This window comes from Anomalospiza imberbis, chromosome Z, assembly GCF_031753505.1.
Source record: "Anomalospiza imberbis isolate Cuckoo-Finch-1a 21T00152 chromosome Z, ASM3175350v1, whole genome shotgun sequence".
Lineage (NCBI taxonomy): Eukaryota > Metazoa > Chordata > Aves > Passeriformes > Viduidae > Anomalospiza > Anomalospiza imberbis.
In genome coordinates this window covers 16,066,633-16,093,697 of record NC_089721.1, presented here as the reverse complement: position 1 = coordinate 16,093,697, position 27,065 = coordinate 16,066,633, and the positions used below count along the sequence as shown (strand labels likewise).

At 39.9% G+C, this 27,065-nt stretch overlaps 1 protein-coding gene across 15 annotated transcripts in view; it reads left to right on the top strand.

Annotated features, from left to right (window-relative positions):
- The window catches only part of ARL15 (ADP ribosylation factor like GTPase 15), a 262,518-nt gene that overhangs the window by 56,578 nt on the left and 178,875 nt on the right, over positions 1–27,065 (top strand). Inside the window, exon 1 of one of the 15 annotated variants that reach the window (XM_068177296.1) lies at positions 2,678–2,801. The exons of the other annotated variants lie outside the window; for them this stretch is intronic. Coding sequence (XP_068033397.1) covers positions 2,709–2,801 — 93 coding nt within the window. The 5' untranslated portion in view covers positions 2,678–2,708. Of the gene's footprint in view, positions 1–2,677; positions 2,802–27,065 lie in introns of those variants that run through there. 15 annotated transcript variants of the gene reach the window in all.

The window sequence follows — 27,065 nt, the reverse complement described above, 5'->3', positions numbered from 1 at the left end:
GCTTCTTGTTTATGTGTGGAAAAAGAGGTGGGATTTGTTGTGAAGTTAAATCTTTATAGGCAGAAGATCTGGAACCATGGGGGGAAAGTGTAGCAAATGTATTGACTAAGACTTGACAAAGACTTCTGGTTATTGACATCAGGGTTTGTGTTTCAGATACTTTTGCCTTGCTCTTCATAAGAGTTGTGTGTGTTTTTTTTCTCTGCTTGAATTTATTGGCCATGGAAGAGAATGAGTCTACTAAGAGAGAGGCTTATGAGCAGATTGGATCATATTGTGGCATGTGTTGTGGTTTGACATGGAAGTGATTTTTTCAGGAAGTTGGGTCAAACCAGTCAGTGGTCAAGTTTGGATATTGGCACCTGGAGTGACCACTGAAGATAGGGATATGCCTCTGAGAACACAGGGGGTTAAAAGCAAGAACTCCCAAGAGCTCGCTCTCTTTGGTTCCGGTCAAGGTGCTGTGCAGATCTCCCCTGCCCAGCCATGGGGCTGGGTGGGGGAGGGGAAGCCATGAGGCCTGGTCGAGGTGAGCCGAGGGGTAGAAGGACTGGAACCGAGCCAGCTCCTGTGGACGGAAGGGTGGAGAGAAGCAGAGATGTCTTTGTCGTCCCCCCTCCAAGAGGGAAGAGACGGAGAGTCCGGACGGCACCTGTAACTTTGCTGGCATGGAGGAGAAGGAGGGGGGGGAAGGTGCCCAGCCTTGGCCTTGGGAATCGGCTGCTGGGCAGAAATATCAGTTGTCCAGGGAGTCTGAGCTTTTAACCCTTTCCTGGGAAATGAAGACTTTGTAAAATATTACTCCTCCTTGATTTGAAGTAGAAGAGAGACAGTCTGGGATCCGAGACGATGGAAGAGGAAATTGTTGAGTTGGAAGGAGATGATGGAGTGGCTTGTGGCTGGACTTTTCTTGTTAGCCATAGACTGAACCAAATTCTCCTGACAGAGGCTGCACTTAGGGTGATGCGGTAGTGGGCCAAGAGACTTGTTTCAGTGATTACCAACAGAGGAGTGGAGAGAACAGAGGAGAGATGAAGAAGGTGTGGAGAGGCCCTCTGTCTTCGAGGAAGAAGAAGAGGAGAAGAAGATCTCTGTTTTTGGACCCTCGGCCCCAGGGGAAAATGAAGGGGGACTGTAGTCCCAAGATGAGATGCTGAACTGTTGTCTCTTTTGGTCCATGGCAAAGCATCCTTAAAGGAGCCCTATGAGCAGTCTGTCCATGCCCGGTGGTGAGAGCACTGTGACATGGAAAGGAGAGTGTCACCATGGCAGATTTTCTCCGGGTGGTTGCCATGTGTGACATGGAAACACAAGGGTGGCAATTGTGTTTCCTGGGGGGTCTGTGGCACAGGAGAGACTCCTGTCTCCCTTATAGACTGAGTATTGATTATCTGAAGGGTGGCAATTTGATCAGGGATCCTGGGTGTTGTCTCACTGTGGTTTCATTTGGAAATTAGGTGGGAGGAGGAGGAGTGTTTTGGAAGGTCTTCATGCAGGATTTAGTGTCTGTGTTTTTACAGTAGTAGTAGTTTAATAAAGTTTTCCTCTTTGTTATTAAGCTTGGGTCTGCTCTGCTCTGTTCCTGATCACATCTCACAGCAATTATTTAGGAAGTTGTATTTTCATGGGGGCGCTGGCATTGCGCCAGTGTCAAACCATGACACATGTTAGGAGGAAGTAACTCTTAGTTTCAGTGGTTCTAATATGTTTTTCACCATGCCATCTCACTTGACTTTGAACAAGAAGATGACTCTGAAAAGGATCAAATGTGGAAATACACGCCTTTTCATACCAGATTAAAAAGCAATGGCCATGGTAGGTGAGAACCACCCAAATACTGGACCTCAGCCTTGCGGGAAAGATTAATATAGGGATCATAAAAGAGTTTTAAATCCAAATAACCCATCAATAAAAAGGTCAAAATGTATATTTAAAAAGAAAAGAAGAAGAAAACCAACCAACCAAAAACCTAACCCCAAACAACTAGAAAACCCAAAAAACAACTACTGTAGAGTAAACTAAGCTGAACTGAGGCTCTAGGACTATTGGATAATAAACAAGAAAACCACAATAAAAGAAATTGTTGTTTTAGGTGTGTTTTGTGCTGAGCCTGTAATTAATTAATCTTTTACAAGCTATCACTCTCCGATAATAATTTAGTGGTTGATAAATTAGCTCTAAATGGTGAATATGAATAAAGCTGTAAATAAGTACAAAATCTGAATGTATTTGAAATGCCTATGGAACTCTTCCTCATGAGGTTTTTATTATTCCATATGCTTATACTCCCAAATATCACAGATAGTGGCTCAACTTTCCCAATGAGACACAAGCTATTTTGTTTTTCAGCAGCCTAAACTGAGGTGTAAAATGTAAAGAATTTACTGATATTCCACAGCAAGTTGTATGCAAGATCTTGTGGTTCCGAATCGCAGTTCATGCCTTGGGTGATAGGTGTCTGGGCATTTGAATACTTATATAAGCCTTCTGCTCTTTTTATCATTGAAATTAGAACATAATTAGGAAGAATTTGTTGGGATTGCACATTTGTTTGTGAATTCTAGCATGGAATTCAGAAAAGAGGTTTTGTGGCTTCTTTTGTGGGAGTTAAGGACTTTCTCTTTTAAAATTCTGTAGTGTGGGAAGCTCTTTCCTGAGGAAGGAAGATGTTAGTAATCTGCTCAAGTTTTTGAATAATATTGCAAAGAATGCCACTTAATTTCATGTTGTCACTTCTGTGTTCTCCTCTGACTTCTTTCAAGCTTTCTTTACAAGGCTGCTTTATAAGATACGTGCACCAGGTAAGCTGGAATAATTTTTTCTCCTAGCATTGGATTCAAATGAAGTAACCATTTTTCCCCCATATATGTTAACTGTGATATTGTGTGTGACCAGGGTTCAAGATTTTCTGGTTTTGATTCTCTGTTCCCCTCATTGCTGGAATATTTTTAAGAAAAGCTGCTTGTGTTATATTGCAGCATGTGTATTGCCTGCTTACTCTAGCAACTGCCACAAGGAAGGACTTCTTTTCTTAAGGAAAAGTGGAGGACTGAAAAGAAATTATAGAAATTGTATATAAATTTTTACTATTATATGCTCAGTATGTTGAACTATTGCAGATCTCTGTGTTGCTGTTTAGGCACTGGACACTACTGTATTCCTTAGCTCTTAAACTGACATAGGTAACTTTCTGTTGGCTTTGTCTGTGTTTTGTACTGAAAACAGACTCTTTATTTGAAGAATAGGCTTTGAGTCTTGGTGGGGTTTTCCAAGATTAATTTGGGATATCAAAAAAAGTCTTTCTGTAAAGGTCTTTTTTAATAGCTCTTTTGGGTTTGACAAGGTTGAAATACATTTTGGAATAAAGGCTTAATAGAGAAAAGTGTTTTATAGACAAATGACTTAAAGGATTTATATATTGCTGATGCAAGACTTCATGGCACAGATTGGTGAAGTATAAGAAGCCTAAGAAACAGGGAGTCTCCCTTAATGCACAAATGTTTCTGTTTTTCGTGTTCACATAACATCATAACAAATAGAGCTGAAAGGAGTGAGAGTCATCTAATTAATTTCTGGCTCAGAAGCAGGATGAACTATGACCAAACCAGTTCTGACCAGACAGCTTTTCTAAAAAAACCACATCAGGTTCCATAATCTCTTCTGACAAACTCTTCCTGAGCTCAACTAGCCCTACTTTCTATGCACTGTTTTTCTAAGATCTAGTCTAAATTTCCTGTTAATCTTTCTTGCTTTACTTTAAACTTTTTAGCTCAAGGTGAAATGGGGCTTAGAGCAACCTGGTCTAGTGGAAGCTGTCCCTGCCCTTGGGAGGGAGATTGGAACTAGATGATCTTAATGGTCCCTTCCAACCCAAACCATTCTATCATTCTTTGTCTTACAGACAGCAAAAAGGTGCACTCTTTGCTGGATTAAAAACTGCCTGGATGGCTGGGCCCAGAGAGTGGTGGTGAATAGAGTTCCATCCAGCTGCTGGCCGGTCATGAGTGGGGTTCCCCAGGGCTCAGCACTGGGGGAACTTTGTTTAATATCTTTATCAGTGATCTGTATGAGGGGGTCAAGTGCACCCTCACTCATTTTGCAGATGACACCAAGTGGGAGTGTTGATCTGCTGGAGGGCAGGAAGGCTCTGCCGAGGGATCTGGACAGGCTGCATCGATGGGCTGAGGCCAGTGGTGTGAGGTTCAACAAGGCCAAGTGCCAGGTCCTGCCCTTGGGTCACAGCAGCCCCAGGCAGCTCCACAGGCTGGGACAGAGTGGCTGGAAAGGACCTGGGGGTGCTGGTGACAGCAGCTGAGCATGAGCCAGGGTGTGCCCAGGTGGCCAAGAAGGCCAATGGCATCCTGGCCTGGATCAGCAATGGTGTGGCCAGCAGGAGCAGGGCAGGGATTGTCCCCCTGTGCTGGGCACTGGTGAGGCCACACCTCCAGTGCTGTGTCCAGCTCTGGCCCCTCACTGCAAGAAAGACACTGAGGAGCTGGAGTGAGTCCAGAGAAGGGCAATGGATGTGGGGAAGGGTCTGGAGCACAATTCCTGTGAGGAGTGGCTGAGGGAGCTGGGGGTGTTTATCCTGGAGAAAAGGAGTGGCTCAGGGGTGACCTTATCACTCTCTGCAACCGCCAGAGAGGAGTCTGTGTCTGGGGGCAGTCAGCCTCTTTTCTGTTAACAATCACCGTGATAAGAAGAAATGACCTCAAGCTGTGCCAGGCGAAGTTTAAAGTGGATATTAGGAAAATGTGTTCCTAATTTCCACTATTTGTACTTAATATTCCACTAATACCTTCCATCAAAATTCTGCCATGGAAAGGGTGGTCATGCTTTGGAACAGGCTTCCCAGGCAAGTGGCTGATTCATCCTTGGGGTATTTAAAAGATGTGTAGATGTCACAGTAAGGGATCTGTATTAGTGGTGGACTTGGCTGTGCTGGGTTAATGCTTGGACTTAAAGATCATAAAATAGTTCTAAGAGTCTTTCCTATGTATAATAGTAAACTTTGAACTAAAAAACAAATTTCAAAATGCGCCATCATTGGATGGTATTTGGTTTACAGGGAGTATGACTTGCTATGTAATTAGATTTCAGTCCTTAGTTACCTGCATTTCACAGAGCTGTAAAAAAGCTTGTGTTGGTGTCACTGAAACTGCAGGGAAAACAAAAACTCTCCAAAGTTTTTAGTGTTACAGAATTAAAGCATTACTTTATTCTGGCCAGGATGTGCAACAGAAACAATTTCATCTCCACATGGCCTGGGTTGTGCAGAGAAAATCATTCAATCACACATAATTTTTACTGGATTTTTCACATATCTATACAGTCAACAGCCAAAGAAATTAACTGGGTCAATGTTCATTGGTCCCAAGTTACACAGCTCTTTGTATTTGGTTTCCTATTGGTTATTGATCTTTTTGCCTTCGATGGTTCTTATTCTTTGTTTTCTTACCTATGTTTTCCTAGACCAGGAGTCACCAGCCATGCCAGGGGTGATTTTGGAGCTGATGGTCGTTAATGGTCCTTATCTTTTGTGTATCTTCTGTGTTACTCCAAATCTGCTGAGGTTTTAAGGTCATCAGGCCTCGAATGCTGAAACAGTCCTTTGAAATGAAACCTAAAGTCCTTTACCCCAGGCAAAGGTGAACAAAACCCTTGACTAAAATGATATTAAAAAAATTAAACTTTTATAATTTTCAACAGGATGTGGAAGGAACCTTAAAGATGATCCAGTTCCAACCATCCTTCCATGGGCAGGGACACCTTCCAGTATCCCAGGTTACTGAGAGCCTTCCAACCTGGCCTTGAACGCTGCCAGGGATGGGGCATCCACAGTTTCTCTGGGGAACCTGTGCCAGTGCTTAACCACCCTCACAGTAAAGAATTTCTTCCTAATAGCTAACTAAACTTCTTCTCTTTTAGTTTAAAGCCATTACCCCTCATCACTCTCCCTCATATTTCTTTATGTATTTATATTATTCATTTAATTTTTATTCATTTAGTTATTTTTTATTTATTATTGAGTTTTATTATTGTTTTATTATTACAGACCAAGTAAATCCAGTGAAGGTGTTTACTATAATCTTTTACAGAGAGAATTCATTCTATTGTGATTTAACACTCAGAAAGTTGCTAAAAGTTGGAAATGTGTCTATAGGGCTAAGCCAACATATGTGATTTTTATGAAATGTAATGTTCTTTCTTTTTTTCTCTTTCTTTTTTACTGCTAAATATTTGAACAAATTGTAAGTTTGTTTCACATTCTGGTTGCATGTCACCAAAGGCCAATGATTGGCTGTCACTACCAGGACTCTCTTCAACTTTATCTTCAGACAGTTCTTGCTATTTTTTGTAATCTAATGTTTTGGTAACAAAACATTAGATTACAAAATTATCAGTTTTATATGTTTTCTCCTTATTTGTACTTTAATTATATGGTCCTACTTACTTGAATTAGAAGTTTAAAAATCCATTAGAAGGGTTGTAATTTTTTATGGAGGAGAGTTTCTTGTTTTCTGGCACCAGTTTCGGATTGCCTCAATGTGAGCTGAAGAGGCAAACAGCAGTCCTTACCAAGTAATGTGATTTTTTTTTCAGTGGTGTCACTATCAAAATGGCACCGTTGAGCTATGTCAGATCGAGCTGGTTCAGTATATTTACAAGATAAGATACTGTGCAGCTGGTTTTAGACTCTTATGTATTTGAAATACCCTTATACAGTTTCTGATCAGCAGGTCCTAACTGTCTTATGAGGTGAAATTAATGTTAAACTTCTCCATTCTGTACAAAACCTAATGGGAATTCCCCTGTTTAAAACTGAAGAGGAATGAAGTTCAAGAACAAGAAGAAGAAGCTGTATAGGGAGAAGTAATAATTTTTTTCTTTTTTAATTACATGGTGGAAGTGTGGAATAAGTCCTCAAATGGAGTAAAAGCAAACTCAGAAAAATGAAAACCACAGGAATGAAAACTAATTTTCAAGCAATACATTTCTGTTGGCATATTTTTGAGCAACATTTGTAAACAATTTGGTTTTGGACTAATTCCTATTGTGTAAAATTAAAACAGAAGTAGATTGTATTGTTAGATATTATTATAATACTGATTTTTGAATGGCATATTTATTTAAAATTAAACTCAAATATACAAGTCAGCTTGTTTTCAATGAAGTGACTGGAGACAATTATCTAATAATTTGAGCAGAAGGCTATATACAATTTCTGTCTTAGAAGTACCTTTGCAATTGTGAAAGAAAACATATTTGTAGAACTCAGCATCACACATAGTTCTTTTCTAAAAGCTTGAAAGCAGAGTGCTTTCATAATGGTGGGTAATAGTATGAAATATATTTTACAGTGATTGTGACATTAAGATAATTTAAAGAAACAATCTCTGTATGTTGCGGACTTACCCATAATTCAATATTTTAGAGGGTTGATTTGGCTTGCTGTGTTTTTGTGGAACTTGTTGGGTTTTTCTCTTCCCCTGTGCCCTAGCAGATAAGGCTTCTCTTGGTCTTCTTTTACAGAAATACAGTATATTGCTTGAACATAAAATTGTATTTTTGTGCTGAAATATAGGATTATTCTAGTATATGATGTTCTACTTGATGCCAACAATAGTAATAAGTAAAAACAGTTATGTATGGGTCCAGAGGTGTCCTGTGCTAGCTTGTGTCAGATGAGTGTATGTATGGAGTACCTTTTGTCCTGTAGAAAAAATCTGAAGATGAGGAGTAAGCTGTAACTTTTTCAGGTAACCTTTCACTTTAAGTAGGCAAGTGTCCAAGTGCAATTAAGCCTCAATTACATTTCACTGCAGTGCTGCTATAATTAAGCCAGGAAAGGGTCCTTAGGCAGTGCCTAATTTTGCCTTTTTCAAGGGTTATGAGTCTTGGGAACGTCCAGAAAGATGTAGAAAAACATCTGTAGCTTGGCAAACAATAGCCTTTTCTGGCAAAATTTAGGTTTGTTTCAGTCAAGTATTTTGATTAAGCTACATAGACCTATAAACAATAACATGAGTATTTTTTTCTATAGTTCAATATCCCCTTTATATTTCTTTGCTTAAAGCTTAAAACCAACTGCTTCATGAGGAAATGATAAGGATGACTTTATTTTTGTTGGGGAAATCCAGGTTGAAAGTTTTGAGTTGCCACAGAGTGTGAATTGGAGGATATAAGTAGGGGGGCCCTCCCTGTTTTAGCAGAAGCCTTTTTAAAGCTTTACACAAAGGGATCTATGGAACATGAACTAAACGTTTTTTCTAAATGGATAAACAGGATGTAGATATAAATAATAATTCAATACAAACTTATTTTGGTGGAGCTTTCTCACACACAGCTTCTTGTATATTGAGAAATGCAGTTTCCTTTCAGAAACAGTTTTTTCACTAGTTTCCGGATGGTGCTTAAGAAGAATTCATACCATTTGAAAAGTATTTTAAACCTCTTTTTCCAAGGTGTTGTAATTTCTTTTTGCTAACAGTATTTTTTTTTCTTAATCAAAAACAATTCTGACTTTTCTCAACTCTGCAAAATATTCATAGTTGAGCAAGAAAGTGGTCAGGTACTGGAGTAGAGACTTCTCATACATACTCTGTTAATAAATGTTAAGATTCTGTCTTTTTAGAGCGATCCTATTCTTGAATACAAGGTGAATACTAGTTTAATGAAACTTTACTCAAAAATTGCATGCTGGTTTATTTTAACAATAATCACTCTATCACTTTAAGCCCCCCTTTTTTTGTTTTGTTTAAGTGTGCCTGCTCAGTAGCTTATCTGTGGTTTATTCCATACAGTCAAATCACTGTTGCTGACATGCACTTTCTACATAGCAACAGGGAAATCCTTTGTGAAGTTACCACAGACAGAGATTTAACAGAGAGGCAGTAGCAGAATGTGAAACCACTTCTAATTCTGGCAGTATGCTTGACTGTTTAATCTTCATCTTGAAGATACTGTCCTACCTTAAGGGCAGATATCATGGTTGATGTAACCTGAAGAAAATAGGAAAATCTTCTATTGGCTATGATAGGAGAGTTGGGAAATACCTTTGTATGAAAGCAGGAAAGAAATGCTTGTCAGTCTTGTTGACATTTTATAATATCTTGTTCAGACAGGCTAGTTTTGAATCACTGGGGTGTCTTCAGGTTTAAAACACAGTGGGAGTGAATTTAGGTACTGTTAGGTTTGGTTGCTTGGTTTTTTTGGCAGCATAGTTTGTATAAAGTTGTTTCTTGCTTTGAGTGGTGTTGCCACACAACAGGCTTTGTATATTTTTATTCCTTTGTATTCTCTTATATTATCTTATTCTGTAAAGTCAACTAGCTAAAATGTTTATTTTTCCTCCAATTTGTCTTTCATAATTAAATTTGAGATAATTCTCAGAGCAATACTACTCCTGGCTAACCTTCTAGATTTGCTAATTTCTTGTATAATTTCTTGCAAGATGGACCATCTTATCTCAGCAGAAGTGGTTTCTCCTTCTAGTCAGGACTAGTTTATAATGCCTAATTCTTTCTTATGAGTATCTAAATTGTTGAGGGGAGCTAGGATCACCTTCTCTATCAGTGCTGGTAAGGGCTTTGTGCTTTGCCTTCTACATTTGCCTTACCTGGTGTTAGGTATTTATATGCTTATTTTTGCATTTCTGTGGCTCAACTTCTGCTTTGCTCTGTCACCTGCTTTGATGAGATAATATGTTAGCCTTCTACTTGAACTATGTCTGAATGGAAGGTCACTTGTGACACTCAAGCTAACCCGTTTTGTCTGTGGATCAAAATCATTCTGGATTACTGCTTCTCTGTTTTGTATAGACAGAAGATTTTGGGGAGGATTCTGAGACCCAAGAGGTGTATGCATGCAATGTGCACTCATCCTTTCTTTGCCTTTTCCATGGTGGTTTCTTCTAATTGTTACAAATTTAATGCTTACTGCCTCAAGTGCTTGGTCTGCAAGATGTTAGTAGGGATGTCTATAAAGTTTTTTTCTGTTTTCTTTCTGTTCTAACCTTCCTTCTTTTCTTTTTAATTATCTTTTTTTTTTCTTTTTTTTTTATGGTTCTCCTTTTAAGCCAGTTCTTTGTCTAAGCCCTGACTTGTTAGGCGGTGTCTTCTGTGAGCTACTGACTGCTAAAAGTTCTCTGTGACTCTTTAGTTATTATCTGTTATTTGATTTATTTCCTAAAACATTTTCTGACTGCAAAATTATTCCTCAAAAGACTTTTTTGGTGTTGGCAAGCTCAAAACATTGGCAATTCATCTTTTTTATTTTCTGGAGAAGTGCTAGTTTTCTGACTTTGGAATTTCTTTTCGGTAATCTTTAATCTGCTACGAGATGCTGAGAGATGACTTGAAGCTCAAAACATGTCCAGGGATTAGAAGAACAGAGCAAAGTGACTCTTTAAGATCGAGATTGTCCATCTCCTTATATGTGTAAATCTTTATATGAATAAATCTTTGTTTGGATACCTGTGCTTGTGGAAGATGGAAATTAGTGACTCAACAATGATCCTATCTAGTCCTGTGTTCCCACTGAAAGTAGGAAGAGTCAGCACAATGCTGAATCTTGAGTTTACCAAAAGTGGGTTTTACTTTCTTTGTAGTTTGTGCTGAATACCTCTCATGCCTCTCTGAAGCTGCTGTGAGTTCTTACTCCCAGCTTTTTGAATACACACTGCTGATTGGTTTTCTTCAGTCTACAGTAAAAACTTTCATAAATTAAGGGCTGTGGTTCTCAAAATCTGGTAATATGTGTTATCAGAGAATTTTTTAATGAAATCTGACAATGATTCTAGCTCAAAACAAAAACTACTCCACCCACCTTTCCCAAATAAAAAATTAAGACGGAGATGAGAAGCAGAGAGGAAAAATATTTGTGTTTCAGCCTTTTATGTGTCATCTGTGGGATTTGAGGAAGATGCATATTCTTGTGCCGAGCAATTTGTTAGTTTTGTGAAAGGCTTTTCTAAGGCATTGAAAGGAATGTGGAGAATGAAGGACAGTGGTATCAGGGTTCTTTGTTGCCTGGTCTTCGCTTCACATGACTGAATTAAATTTGATTGTTGGATCTGAGATCAAGAATATGTTTTTTTCTGAAATTAGACTGTCTGGCCTGTGTTGCTTCCTTCCTTTCCACTATGCTGGTAGGTGGTTTGCCTACGAGCTGGTAATTTTACCTGCTCTGCACCCTAAATGTGGAGCTCAGGTGTTGATAATAGCCTCCTACTGTCAATTCTTTGACTGAGGCACCCGGTGGCTAAAGTAATTTAGCACAACTGATGTCTCGGGGTCTGTCGTATAGTAATATTTGAATAAAATTAATGGCATACATGTTAATGATTTGAAAACTCTGGTGATCATTTCCATCTTTAAACTAATTGCATTTTTTTTTGAAAATTAGTACCAGAAGCAGTGACAATACTTGTTGTGAGCAAATTACTCATGTAGACATGGTCTGTTCTTCTTCCTGAGTCCCAAGCATTATTTTGGCTTATGCCTTTGCATTGCTAATTTGACTGTCTCATAACACATTCTGTAAAATTTCTGTCTGCTTCAGTTGTCTTGCTGCATGACTGATCATAAGAAACATGTCCTGCAGAGCTATTTCATAAAGCTTGCGTGCTTCTATACCATGTGGGTATTGCCTGAGGGCTTAACACACAGTGATTCCAAAGCAGTGTTTGCTTATTAAAACTCAAGAGTTTATCACTTACAGTATATATGGTTTAATGTAAAATTATTGAGAAAAATCCTGCTATGCTTTAGAGAGTGGTTATAACCCATTCAATTTCTATTTGACAAATAGTGATTGCCCCCTCTCTTCCAGGACTGTGGGTTTAGATACTGTGAGACTGTGTGGTCCTTCTCCGCCCTTATTTTCAAGTGGACATTCAGTTGTTAAACATGATGTTGGTTTATTTTTCCTAATGTCTCCAATCATTTTGCAGAAAATCATGGAGAATTTAAAATAAGCAAATACTCCTTAAATTTTACTGGCATTTCTTAAAAAAAATCTTGCAGACTAGTCTTCTCCATTCCCCAGCACTGTCTTCCAAGAGTCTACATTACCAATGGTTATTCATCTTAACTTTAGCTGCTACTAGTAACTTGTTTCTTCCAGGTCAGGAGAATGAGAAACAGCTGCAGTTCCTGGATGTAGGTGTCAAAATTCACACCTTGCCCTGAAGTGGCTGAGCTGTGGCCTGCTAAAGGTAGATAATATCTGGGTAGATATTACTCCCTGGTTAATATAAGTGCTTCAGGAGCTACTGTGAATTGTGTGGTTCAAATCTTAATTGGTATTATTGAATCTGCAGACTCTGGGCATAAAAATTAATATTAAAATACTATTTTGTCTTTTGTCAGATGTCAAATGAGTTGGCGCACAGAAATTGAATAGACTGTATCATAAGTTTGTGATACTAATATATTATTTGAAAACTCATTCAGACAGCAAGTGGACTCTCAGTAAATGACATTGAATCGAACGTTTTAAAAATACAGTCTGACACAAACTTGGTGTGTAAACCAATTTAATTGTAAATCAGTGTAGTTGTCTAAACTGCACATGAAGAGATTTCCTAGGTACCAGTTCAAAGGAGGAAGATAATGAAACCCAGAAACTGGGTATAGTGCAATTAAAAAGAGAACAGATTAGCTGGGTTGCAAAGGGGAGGTCTGTACCCACTTAACAATTAAGTGTTCCATATTTTATTGAATTTGAAATAAATGAGAAGTGCAGCATGAATGCATGTTGAATGAAATAGCTACTTGTGAAGACTAGAACAGAGGGATTGTATGTAACTCAGCAAAATAGTTTGTGTGTGTTAGCTTGACATTCAAACTGAGAAGTGACAAAGCTATGACAATTAGTGAAGTGGAGTGCTATGACTGGATAAAACTTTATTTTCTTTGGATAAAACTTTTATTTTCTTTGGAAAAGAAACAAACATGGATGGTAGAAACAGGATAGTGATGCAGTTTGATAAATAACTTGTTCCTTTACCTAAAGCATGACAGAGGTCATTTTCTGTCACTCTGCTAAAATTGTATGGAAATAAAATACCTCCAGCTCTGTTTAAAACAAAAAAAAAATGGACAGTTTTTAAATACTTCCCATTCTGATTTCAGAAGCCACTGCAGAATTTGGGACTCTTAGAATAATTACATTAAAGCAGAAAATTAATTTATGTAGAGGGATGTACATTTTTTGTAGTATGTAGAGGAGCTTGATGCTGTAAGATCATGTTGGAGTTTAACAGCATTTGAAGGGCTTTATATTTATATGAGTATTTAATTATATTTGCCCTGAACAGCAAACAGTCTTAAAAGTATGAAACCTCAGGTTTTCATAATCTACAAACAATATTTCAGAGTCTTACACATGCATACTTCAATGCTCTGTTGTCCATTTTGTCTTAGCAGCCACTGGCAGACATAGAATCACAGAATCAATTAGGCTGGAAGAGATCTCCTTTGAGATGATAGTCAACTAGACCATGGCACTAAGTGCCACATCCAGTCTTTTCTTAAACACTTCCAGAGATGGTGACTCTGCCACCTCCTTGGGCAGGCTGTTTCAATGCTTGACAACCCTTTTGTGAAGTAATTCCTCCAGATGTCCAACCTGAACTTTCCCTGGTGCAGCTGGAGACTATGCCCTCTTTTCTGGAAAATTTGCATGGAAATCTGTGTTTTACTCTCCTTACTAAAACACAATCTGTAAATGTCTGTTCCTAAAAAAAAATCAACTTTTGTGAAATTGCAATCTGTTTATATTTAGCCCTGTTGGCATTTTCTACTCACTGCTGAGAGTTCTGTCCTAGGGTTAAAAAAAAATTCATCTTGTCTCCCCTTTGACAGATGTACCTATTAGTAGACTCAGCCCACTTTTAACACATAATCAGCCATAACCTTCTGGTTATGATCCTATGCTGAAGATACAGAAGGACTTCTACAGCAGTATCTTTGGGACTGGCAGACACGTGTGGAATGTTCTGATACCGATGACAAAAACCACTTCCCTGTCAGTGTTCTGGCATATGATTTCTTCTTCTTCATTAACATCTAAAGCTATGGTCAAATGTACCCTTGATCTGCCTGGAATGGATGGAGAAAAGTATGGTTGTCTGTCTTACCTGATAGATCATAGTTAAGAGTGCTCCCATATCTGCTCAAGTCACCAAGTTTAGTTTAAAGCATCGTCTTTAATAATTTATGCATTGTCTCTTTCCAGGAAAGCAAGTGGAGATTCTGCAAGTATTCCTTTAAATCTGACATGTGAGTGACATTTTCCCTCAGAAGACCCATATATCAAATTCTTCCAGACCATTCAAAATTTAGGAGACATTAGAATTGTCTGATTGCAAATCCAGGCTGTCACAGATTGGGAAATATACAAGCAAGATAATCCTGCCTAAATTACCTTCTGTGTTTCATGTGTGTTTTGGTATAGGCTTTAATTACCTAACATTGCTTTGTTTTCTTTCTTCCTTTCCCCATTGAACCCATGAGTCATTAACTGCACAGGATGGGTGGTGGTAATTTAATTAGCTACTGCTAACAATTGTGGAGAAAAACTGAGTTAGATGGTTTTGCCTTAAATTCTTTTTTGCTGTTTGTTCTGAAGGTAGAATTAGAACACAAAGATGGCAGTATTAGGTGAGTCCAAATACATTTCTTGACCAGCAACGTATTTTACAATAGCCATAAACAAATTCCTATAAAGTTGTAAGAACAGGAAATGTGTTTGCATTAATGTTACCTGATACATTACAAGTTTGCAACTGTTTTAAGCCCAAGAGATTTTGGAGTTTGTTGTGGCTTATGTTCTTTGATCATCAGTAGATTTGCGTCTCTGACTATGTCCAGCTTCTTCAAAAAGTCAGGAAGAATACATGGCATCTTTTGCAAATGAGCTGGTGGTTCTTTGGGTGGACTACCAGTTCCATAAGGAACCACTCATGTCCTTCTGAAGCTGTGTCTGATGAGCTGGACTGAATGGCTGTTAATCCTTGTGTGAGAAGAGATGTCTGCAGTTACCTTTACTACCACCCTCTAGAACTTACCTAAACCTTCATATGTGTGTCAGACCTCTCTAAAATTCTCTTTTCCCAAATAAAGAAGCTAAGATTGCTTAGGTTTAAGATTGCTTGAAGCAAATGTTATCCCATATTTTGATCACCCTTTTTTGTCCTTTTAGGAGCTTTTTCTGCATCTGTTCACATTTTTGATATAAAGGGAATAAAAATTGTTATATCTTAGGTATAAATATGTTTACATTAAAACACAGATTTACACAATGGCTTAATGATGTTCCTGTCCTTAATTCTATTTTTTTAAAATCAGGGACTAAACTCCTGTTTTAAAGATATTGTCATAACCCCAGATCTCTTTTCGAAGCAATAGACCATATCAACTTATTAGGACTGCTGTTTTTTTTCCCTACATGTAGATCACTTTATTTGTTGAATGTCACCTTCCATTCTGGTGTCTGTTCAGTTTCACATTGTCTCTCCATGAAGCTTTACCCTGTACTGTTTTGAGTAGCTGGATGTTTCTTGCTGCTTACTTTTGCCACAGCAGATCCATCACAGTTCCTTGAGAAATTCTGCAAGTGGCCTCCCTGCACTGCAGAATTGACCCTCTGTTTCCTGACAGTTAACCAATTACTCATCCATACAAGGCTTTTCTTTTTTTGTCATGATGACTTGGGTTTCTTCAGCTTTTGAAGAATTTTGTAGAAAGCTTACTGAAAATATACCTTGACTATGCTTTTATGGATCTTTCTGTGGCAGTTGTGGCTACTGTCAGGGTTCCTCACAAATGCTGAATTTTATGTATTCATGTTGTAAAATGTCTTCAGTTATGGAACAAAACATAAAGTAACTGAAGTCTAAACTGTGTAATAACTTACTCCCCAGTTTCAGACTCTCTCAATTTTTCCCCCAGAATTCTCATCCTCCTGGAACATGCCATCATTTCTGCTACATATCCATAATGCTGACTGTAGCAATGACTAGTTCTTCTCTAAGTCACACTCCAGCTAAGTCATACTCCTGTTGGGTATCTAAAATAGTATGTATCTTTGAAATGTGTAAGTATTCTAACAGAGTCACTCCATGGCAGAAACGATGGAATTACATTTACCAAGCTGGCGGTCTTCTGCTTGTAATGAGAAAATCTTTTGCCTTGTTCAAATTTCTACAATAAACAATGTTGTATAGTCTATAGATTTGTAAAACAGATTAAATTTGCTGTAATTTGTCCTGTATAGGTCCAGGATTGTTGCAGTACCTTTGTCTTCACTGTCAAAAGACTTAAGAAGGACAAATAAACATCATTACCAGAGACATTTCTTTGTCACCTCAAATCTGAGATTGGTGTGTATGACACCAGTTGGTCCTGTGGCACCATCCAGCATTATATAGTGTACAGAGAGTACAGCAAAGGCCAGCAATGCACCACATAATGATATGTGGCAGCAATGTGATAGCAACTTACTTTTCAATTTTATTCACTGTACTCATATAATTTTCCCAGGATTTGTGTGCAAATGCTATGTAAATTATTTGTTTTCTTGCATTTTGAATGGCACATCTCCATTTTCTGAGACAATTAAAGAAACCCCAAAAACCAAACAAGTTTCTGTAGAACAGAACATAGATTCATAGCAGGAAGCAACATGGAAAATTCCCATTATCCCACTGTTTTACTGTAGTGGAAAAGTTGGGCTTGGAAAGAGGTGGTTTATGCACATAGATTTTTATTTCTGTCTGGCACAGAATTGGATTTGATCACTGTGTCCTGATATTGTGAAAGGAGGTCTTCTGTTCCCCAATGTTTTTTGGTAGTCAACACATGCTGGGGTGTGCCCTAAAGGTACGTGGAAGGCCAACCAGTAAAAAGGTTTCTCTCTGCTGCAATCTTGCAGCTGCAGGGGAGTGATAAATTAAGTGTGAACGTGAGAGTATATATTTGTCAGTAAGTAATAAAATTTGTCAGTAGATAGTTGTCTGATCTACTGTTGTTGTCATGCAGGAGGTAGGAGGCAGAGGGTAAGGGAACAAGTAGGAGAAAGGAAGTAGGAAGATGGGGATTTCCTTCAGTCACCATCCCCTCAGGCTTCTGCATTTCCCCGGGTGAAATCTGAAAATATTTTAGGAGTTTTATTAACACTGTAGAGTTTTAAGATTTCTACTGTTCCAGTATTGCCATCTGTAAAGCTGTTTTTCCACATACACATGTAGTTCTTAATTGGTGTATTTTGAGTACCTGAAACACTTACCGGAGCTAGCAAAGAAAACAGGAAAGGAAAGAACACAGATGGAAAAGCAGATCAGTAGCTATCGAGAGAATATGTGGTAGATTGATTAGTAGGAGTGATGTATATATTTGTACACTTCTTTTTTTTTTTTTTTCTGCAGTTGTTTGCATATCTTGGACATTTTTTCCATTGGCAAAACAGAACATTCTACAGAAAGGTGGCTTTTAGGATCTTTCAGTATAGGCCACATGGTTACAGCAGCAAAACCAGGCAATTGCCTAGTCTTTGTGCAACTATGGAAGAAGACAGGCTTTCTTCTCAGTCTTAATGTGTTGACTTCTTGCAATATTGTGTATGTAATTACTAATTGTAATTGGAATATTAAGTTCATGTATAGATAGAGTCTAAGTGAAGAACAGGAAGGTTTATTTCTCTTTGCCTTCCCTAGTAAATCTCATTTTCTAGTGACGCCTTTTCTAGCCCAGAGCATGATGGATGTAGATTACGTAGTGCACCTAGTGTGGATGGAGCTCAAGATGATGATGCACAAGAGGGGCTGATCAGTTTCTATAGCTCTGCTTCTGGATGTTGGACCTGCAGAGTCTTGAGGTTAACAACCAGATGAGATGATGATTATTCCAAGCTTTGGCAATCTGTGTAACCATATCTAGTGTGGGTTGATAATATAATGCCCAATAGTTGGTAAACCTGAGTTATCAGTAACTCAACTGGTTATGTGGTAGCTATTCCTCTTTATGAGCCTTCGTCGAACTGTTGAGGATTTGTCCATTGTGGAAATGATAGGTTGGCATTTTCAAAGCTGTTCTTAATAATGGTTGGTATTTATACAGTCCCTTTCACTTGTTTTTCAAAATATGAGATTCCTGTAATTTATAGCCATCTCGGAAACTTCTGACTGACTGCTCTACAGCATGCTTGTTAGCTAAATACTGTTCCCTCTCAAAGCTTTCCCACCTTCCTGTGGAGACTGGAGGGGTAACACCAATTTCATACACCACTTTTCATGTGAAGAACTTAGTACCATGTACAAAGTTTGAATCAGTTTACTTATATAAGAATCAAATCCTCTGTTCAGTAATCTCTGTCATGAGGACTATACACAGCAGAGCTTTTTAAAAGCAGACATCAGGGTTTTGCTAATGACTGGGGAAACTCACATATTCTGTGTTTTTTTTAAGAATTATGATGTATCTCTTGCTTCAGCATTGGAAATTTTGTTTGCTAACACAGGGACTCTGTCATCACTCTGCATGCCAGCAGCACATCTGCTTCCTGTTTTCTCTGGTACAGGTGAATGCAGGTCTTTTTGTTTCTACTCTGCCTGTGAAAAGTTCTGGAACTGATTTTTTTTTCTCCCCATTTTAAAGAGGGAATTTAGATTTGGTTCCAAAAAAACTGTATGTTTTGTGTCCAGTACCGATTTTCTTAAATGTGTTTTTTACACTGGCTGCAGGTAGAGAGCAGCACTGAGCTTTTTCTTACGACTTTGTTTTGTTACTGTATTACCTGCTTGAAGAGTCATGCAGTTCTTTCCATACTTCTGATGACCAAATGTAATGGGCAGTGTAATGTTTCTTATGAAAGCCCATCCTTCCTGATCTCCAAAAGCGTGGAAGATGATACCGTGCAGGCTTGGGGATTCATATTAGTACAATTTTCACTTTTCTGTGTCTTTCTTCCATGAAAGTAGGTTTGAAAACATGCTGTCAGATTATAGATTGAATTTTTAGGAATCTGGTCACCCACTAAATTGACAAGATTAATGTAGATGAAAAGTTAAGGAGCTCACTAGACATTTTGTTTTGCGTTGCAGCTGGCCAGCACTGAAGAGGACACTACAGCTAAGGATGGAAAAATCTTGGGTGTCTCTTGTCTGACTTTCTGCTCAAAGCAGGGTCAGCAAAGATGCCAGACCACATGGCTCAGGGTTTTTTGCTGTCTGTCTTTAAATAACTTCCAAGAGCAGGGACCACACAGCACTTCCATGCAAACTGCACCACTGCTGCACTGTTCCTGTAGGAAAAAGGTTTCCCTTTATCTCCAGTTTGAACTTGCTGTCTTTCAGCTTGTGCCTGATGTCATTCAGCCACCATGACACAGCCTGACTTTTTATTGTCAGTAATCTGTCTGTAGGCAGAAGAGGGCTGCTCTGAGGTGCTCTTGAAGCCTTCCCTTCTTCAGGCTGAGGCAGCCCTGTACCTCAGGGTCACCTCACTGTGCAGGTGCTCCAGTCCCTGAGCATCCAGGTGGGCCTGTGTTGGGCTCACACCAGTTTGGCAAGTGGGAGTCCTGCAGTAGGGAGCCCAAACCAAGGACTCAGTATTTTATCTTGGTGTTGTCTAAAAACTACTGAATCAAAGGGAAACCATCACTTTCCTCCATCTCCTGGTTGTGTCTGTACTACTGTAGTCATGGATGCTGTTGCCCTGGGTTGCTGCCAGCCCCCAGGCCTTTTTAGCAGAGCTGCTGCCCAGGCAGGCCATGGCAGTCTAGCCTGTGCTGCTGCCTGAGGCTCTGACTTCCTTGGGGCAGGGCTTTTCTCCATGCTGAACTGCACAAGGCCCTCCCCATCTTCCTTCAACCTGCCTTACCCAGGTCCCTCTGCATGCCAGCCCTTCTCTCCAGTGCATTGGCTTTTCCTCCTAGTTTGATGTCATCTGCAAACTTGACAAGCATGACTTCTGCCATGCAACTGGTGGAGAACCGGTCACTGATTTTGCTTCTGTAGTTCTCTATTTTGTTACTGCAGTCCTGGTAGAGTACAGGACATTAACTGCTGCCTCTAAGCCTATCATTCAATCAGTTTTTACCCATCCTAAGTTGTCTGCTTAAGACTGTAATCCCTTTCCTCTTGTACAGGTCTTGCTCTGTGACTTTCCCAGAGACCAAATCTAGACTGATAACCCTGTAGGTCCTTGGACAGTTCTTCTGGGGCCTTTTGAAGATGGCATGCCATTGGCATTGCTTGGGACCTATCCCCCTGCCCCCATCTCAGTCACCATTGAGATCATCCTTGAGTAGAGCCTTTCTGTGGGCCACAGTCTCTCACAGAACCCCTTACTGTCCTCTCACGCTGCTGGAAATTCTCCTTGTAAACAGTCTATGGGTGATCTTTTTGGCACAGTACTGAGGATGACAGTTTTTCTGAAAGGGAAGGGAATGTGTCTGAGACTGGTAGAGTAGCAAAAGTAGCTAAGCACAGCAAAGAGGCAAGCTTCAAGTAAGGTCCTCTAAAACGTTGATTTTTAGTCTATTTTCTAACCACTTCTTATATTCCCTCAGCATTGTTATAATCTTTAAAGAATGTACCTTGAACATGACTTAGATGTGTAGCTGGTTCAGATACACACAATACCTTGTTGCTGGTTGTAAGTGAAAGTCAAGGTCCTTACTGGACTTTTCAGACTTACTGTGTGAACAAATCTTTGTATCTTTACTTCTGTGGTTTTCTGATTCTGACAGGAAAAACCCAGGAGGCTGAGTTGTATTTTTAGGAGATGTTAATAAAACTTGCCCACTTTCTTTCTGAGGTAAGTAAATGGTAAAAGTGTTTCTTCTAGTATATACAGTGTGACTGTCTTGAATTTTCTCATCTTATTGAACTGAATTTCTGTAGTAGGTTTTAGAATTCCCTGTTTAATGGATACAGCTTTGAGTTGCAGATTTGTTTTGTTCGGAAGAGCTAGGAGACAATAGAATCAAAAAAATTACTTAAGAACTTGTTCAGCAAACGAAATTTTTCAGATTAAAAAGCTGTTCGCTGACAAATGCACCCCAGCAAAAGTATATAGGGAATTCAGCAAGTGCAGCTCTTAGGCTGCCTTTGTCTCAGTATGAGCTCTGTCTTTCAGAAAAGTTGTCTGCAGTCTGGCAACAGGCCACTGAAAGTGCAGTTCACAAGTGTTATCAATTAAATATATTTTTATAGATGTTTGTTTAAAGTCTGTTATACACCAACACACCCACCTCCCCCGCCAAACAACAACAACAAGAACAACAAACCAAAGCAAACCCACAAAAAAAACCAAATTAGGACACCAAAGTATTTTTATTTTAAACCTCAATTCCAGTCGCGTGTGTTGCCCCCAACCCTCGCGCCCGGTTCCCTCCGATCTCTACGGGATCTATCGTTTTCCTTATGAATAACCAGACTGCTGGCTTCTTTTGGAAGCTTGGCCCGATCTGGCAGCATGCGTGGTAAACTAGGGGTGTGAAAGCCGCAGCAGCAGGACACCGCCTGCGCGCCGGCCGTGGCCGTGTCCGTCGGTGGCGGTGGCCGTGTCCGGCCGTGGCCGTGGCCGTGGCCGTGTCCGTCGGTGGCGGTGGCCGTGTCCGTCGGTGGCGGTGGCCGTGTCCGGCCGTGGCCGTGGCCGTGTCCGTCGGTGGCGGTGGCCGTGTCCGGCCGTGGCCGTGGCCGTCGGTGGCGGTGCCCGTGGCCGTGGCCGTGGCCGTGTCCTCAGGGGCGGCGCGGGGCTGGCGGGGCGCGGTTCCCCCGGCCTCCACCGGGGGACGCCCTGCGCGGCGGCGAGCGGCGGGCAGCGCCCCCTGGCGGCCGGCGCGGTGACACGGCGCCCCCGTTGTCAGCGAGCGCCTGCCGCCGCGCCCCGCCGGTTCTCGCCCTGCCTCCGCCCGCCTTTTTACACCCACCAGACGCGGGGCTGGGTGAACGCAGCCCGCTGCGGCTGGAAAACGTTCAGTGTTGCAGTTAAGAGCAGGATTCGTGTTCCAGCGAAGAGCTGGCCTGCCGCGTTGTTGTGAAAACACTACTTGCAGTCTTAATTTTAAGCTGTAGTTTAAGACACGGAGCCCTCATTCCTACTGGGGATGAATAAGTTTTAGGTCCCTGCCAAAAAGGAGGGTGTGACCTAGGGTTCTATGTGAGGAGAAGGCTGAGAAGAGACTGGGACCAGTGCAGGAATCTTCCTGAAGTCAAGCAGATGGGGGAAAGTGAGTGAGCTGTGCGTGTGTGTGGTGTGAGGCAAGGTGAGAGAGCTGATTTTACTTGGGTTTTGTCTCCACTGTTTTCCCTACTATTATCATGCCTTCAGTACAATACAGGAAAATCCTTGAACTAGGATTTGCAAGTATCTAAAGCAATTACTGTGAGACTTTTGGTCTGAGGCACAGGACACTGGATGGAGTGATGAATAAACCTTGGAGTAAGTGTACCTGCTCGTTAAGGAGAGCAAGGATGGCATGACCCTGTGAATCCAAGACTACAGAGAGACTACAAGGCTGGCAATAACAGTCAAGACTGCAGAAAGGGAGAGTATGAGAGCTAAACTGGAGACACTTCCTGCACAGTGGAAGTTTTGGGTGGGTGGGTGCCTGAGCCTGACGCCTGAGAGACATGGAGATAGCAGGAAATTAGCAGTGTACTGGTGTCAGGGCAGAGGGATGTAAAATGTAGGAACAGAAAGGCAACATTCCTACCTTCAGCCCCCAGCATTTCTGGGGTTTTGTCCTGTGGGAAGCCAAGAGACAACCACCTTCTGCAATGCTGCTGCTCTGCAGGAACAGTGATGATCCACAGCAATCTTCCTCCTTGGCTAAACAGAGGAGAAAAGGGAGGAAGGAGGATACTAGAGAGATCCACAGTGATCTGTTTTGTTTGCAGTTGTCCTGCAAATCTGCACATCTGTTAGGCTCTGTGTGATTTGCCTTAGGTTTTTTGTGTTTGGGTCTTTTAAATTTGATTTTTATAGAAACAAAGCACTTGTGGGCATGTGAGTAATGCATAGTAGAGTGGTTACTCCCTGTAGCATTTGTGTGGGAGATAAAAACATAAAAACTGTCCTACTTCGTATCTGCAGTCTGTTTGGTGTCTCCGGCATTTAGTAAAAAACACAAAAAATGGAAGTGGAAGTTTATGAGGCTTTTTTACAGTGCCTAATGATAAATATGGGTTTTAAACACTTTGTTTTCCTTACTATCTGTCTGTCTTTTTCCTAGCATTGCAGGTTTCTAAATGTGTTTGCTGGTGGGTGAATGCATAGGACCTATTTGGTTCTTGTCAATTATGGTATTCTGTAGTATCTTGTAACAGTAGGGTTTTACTGTGTTGTACATTTCAGGAGGGGCGAATCTTGTTTGTCTGTTCATTGTTTGTTTGCTTGGAAGTAGCTACTCATTTAGCATAGTTACTGTTTTTACAAGTGCATCATCTTCAGATCATTGTGCAGTTTTTTCCAGAGAAGGTACTTTATCCATCTTCTTTTTCAAGTTATGGAGTTTTTGCAGAAGAGAAAGAGCAAAACTGTCACTGTGACTTTTCAAGGCAGGGTTGTTTTTTACATAGCTAATTATTTGAAATAGGTGCAAGATTCTTGAGGCAAGCAGAAGTTTTCTGTGACCTTTACTCCTCTGTTTGCCATTCTGGCATTTCTATTATCTTGACTAAGCTATTGGTCACTCTGAAAAAAAGACATGCCAGGAAGATAGATTTGTCTGGTGTGCAAGGAGAACCAGTGTAAATCCCTTCCGGTTAGACAGTTTGTTGTTGGCGGAGGCAGGTTCTGAACTGTCTCACCTTAGGTCTTGTGTTGCAAAGCTCATGAAGAAAGCTGATGAGTGCCAAGAACTACAGAGGAGAGAGATTCCAGATACATTTGAGAGCAAGCAAAGCCTAGGAGAAAACCTCGATACAAACAAACAAGCCGGCACTGAAATTCAGCAGTGGCTCCAAATGTGAAAGAGCATGGTGTTTATCTGGGGGAAGGGGGTGGAGGGGGGAAGGCAAATGAAGAGTTCTTAACTCTTTAGTTAAGATTTCGTTGTTCAACCAGGAATAAGTTTTCAGACTCAAGTGAGTGAGAATTAGCACAAGTGTCAAGGCAGTTGTGAGCTAGAGATCTTTTTTTGTAGAAACACCTACCTTGTTCATAATGTTATGGACTACTGTTGTGATATTTTTGAAATTATTTTCTAGATAAATGTTCAAACCTGTAAAATGAGGGAATGGTTAAAATGAGACTTTGGGGGACAGCTGAGCTGCCAGGACCAGTGTGCTGCTGAAAAGGGAATTTTGCTCTGATATTTATGTTCCCCCCCCCCCCCCCCCCCCCCCCGCTTTCTACTTGGTTTGACATTGAAGATTAACATGTGTCTGTAGTGCTTGTATTATACTGTTTAATTTTTTGCCAGGTTTGCAAGCCGGTTTGTGCTTTTCACCCATATGGGGGATTTCTGACAGTTCACTGTACATGAATGGTCTAAATGAGGGACCAAATTAGCCCCAAGGGTTGATGGCATGTGAGAGGCAGGAATGTGCAACGCAGAACGGACACAGAAAAGGGTGAGCCTACCCTTTTGACATCTCTGAGTGCTAGATGTCTCCCGACATCTTTTGCTGCACCTCTTTGAGTTAATACAGACTAAAAAGTGTCTACTCCATGTATGCTCTTGTTTCATACTATGGAGGAAAAGGTCATCAGCCTTTATGTTGACTGTAAATGCTCTGTGTAGCACCTCTTAGATAATTTCAAAAGCCAATACTGTGTACTTGTTTATAGCAGCATTGTAAGCATCTTATTTGCAGCAGGGTAATGAAGTGTGTATTGGTGTTGTTCTCAAGATTTCAAGAAAGTTTTGTATGAAAAGGTTAGTTTTAAAAGTTTTGAAGAAAACAGTGAAAGGATAGCTAATACAAAGGAAAGTGACCAAGGGTGTTCTGTTCATATTATCCTGTTGCTAATGAACAATGTATTGAGAAAGATGTTTCTTAATTCAAATTCTTTATTTTTTGCAAGAGAATAGTGAAGTGTTGGGACTTATTTTGAGAGATTATAACATTATCTACAGTGGAGACCTCAGAGAATTTGTTCAGCTGCTGAGTGAGAAGTTGATTTGCCAACATCAAGTTTCCACAAGCCTTCTTCCTTTGTACTTTCTAGGCCTTCTGGGTTTTCCCCACCTGTTGCTTTATGGTCTGTTTCTCTTAGCTCCTTTAAATGGCTGGTTGTTGGAGAGACAGGGGAAAAGTACGTTGAAGATGCAGTACTGTAACGCAGAGAAATTTTAATGCTAGAGTTAAACTCTTCTAGAAATTTAAATGCAGAAAACTGATCACTTTTTAAAATGGAGGGTTTTTTTTCTGCTTATATATAATTTATGTAAGCTGCAGTGTTAGCAAGAGGAAAGCGTTTGTCTATCTGCTCTTACAGGTTTGCGATGTTTCAGGCCTTGCAGTTTTTTCATACCTTGTTGGATGACTCAGTAATCTCTTCTGAATCCATCTTTGCCCTGTGTTTTTCCAATAACCTTTATTTTACTGTTCTAACTCCTAACAAAAGCCTTTTCTCATCAGATTATATTAAGTACTCTTGAAATTATGTTCTTAGTTTTGAGTGAGAGTCGGTCAGTCTTCATGAGGCGTTCGTGAATGCTCTTGCACTTTTGGCATTTACCAAGTAAATCTTGCCTGCATGTTAAAAACATTTTGCTTGTTCATGTGAAGTTGATAGTCTATTCATATTAGTCATAGGAGTGTCTGGTCCACATTAGGATGTTCACCAAGACAGCATTCCAGTGCCCACTTTGCATCACCTGATTCAATCTAAGTTGCTGAAAAATTCTCGTAAACTGTGTTTTCAGTTTGGCTTCATGCTTAAAGGAGAAGTGTTGGCTTGAAATCTGTTGTTATGTCTAAAAGACCTATATCATCAGTCATCAAGACACAAATTTTGTTCACAGATGTCCTCCTTTATACTTCTGGGCATTAGTATTTGTGGTTTTTTGGATCATTAATTAGTCTTAGTCTTTTCATCTTAGACAAAAGCCATACTCTAGATTTTGCTACATGTGGGATCTGAAAGACATTCTGTGGCACTAACGTGTGCTAAATAATTCCTAAATAGTAATATAAAACTGTGCAAGGTAGGAACATACGTCTTCTATCTGCAAAGTGTTACCTGAAAGAGAAAGAATTTATCATTAGTGGAAGAAATTTATCATATTTAAGGCTTGCCATGGAAAAAGTGTGCCTTATATAATTTTTATATCAAGTTATTAAATGTAAACAGAATTTCCAGGGGAGCTTTCTTTGAATGCTGCATTGTCTATTTAGTCACATCTGTTTAATTTTGCAGTTCTTTGGAGAGGGCTGACATTTGTGTTGTGGCTTACTGAGAGTTTCAGGTCAGGTAGAAAATTTGTTTTATTTTCTTTTTATCCATGTTGGCTCAATTTAAATTTAAATTTATCTCATATTTAACATCTCCAAGACTCCTACAGGCCGTATGTAGTTCAGAATCATTCCAGAATTTTCTGACTAGTATGTTCTGAATTTGACCTGAAAACATTACAAATTACTTTCCGCATTTTTTTTCAGTCTTTTTTTTTAATTCCCACACTGTGCTTCGCACAGGCTTGATATTAAATAACATAACAAACTACAAGACTGTTGATATCTTATGTTTTCATTGCTAGCAAGTATTGTTTGCCTAAGATTTATCTCCTGAGAGGAGAAGGGATTGCTTTAGAGAAATATGCTTGCCTTCACTAGCCTAACAATTGGTAATCTGTTCCAGTGTGGGTGTGTATGCACACTCTTCTCTGAAATGTTTTCTCAGTTGTTAGGTTCCCTATAGTAAGTTCCCATATGGGAAAAGGAAGTGTGGTTTCAGCAGAAACTGATCTTTTTCTGAAAGACAATTTTGTTGTCTTTCTTTCAAGCTCACCACACTTAGGATGAATTTCCTCTACTGCACTGGTTTGAATAAAAGCTGTCTAAATTAAAACATGGTCATCTACAAGGAACCATTTAAATTTTTGAG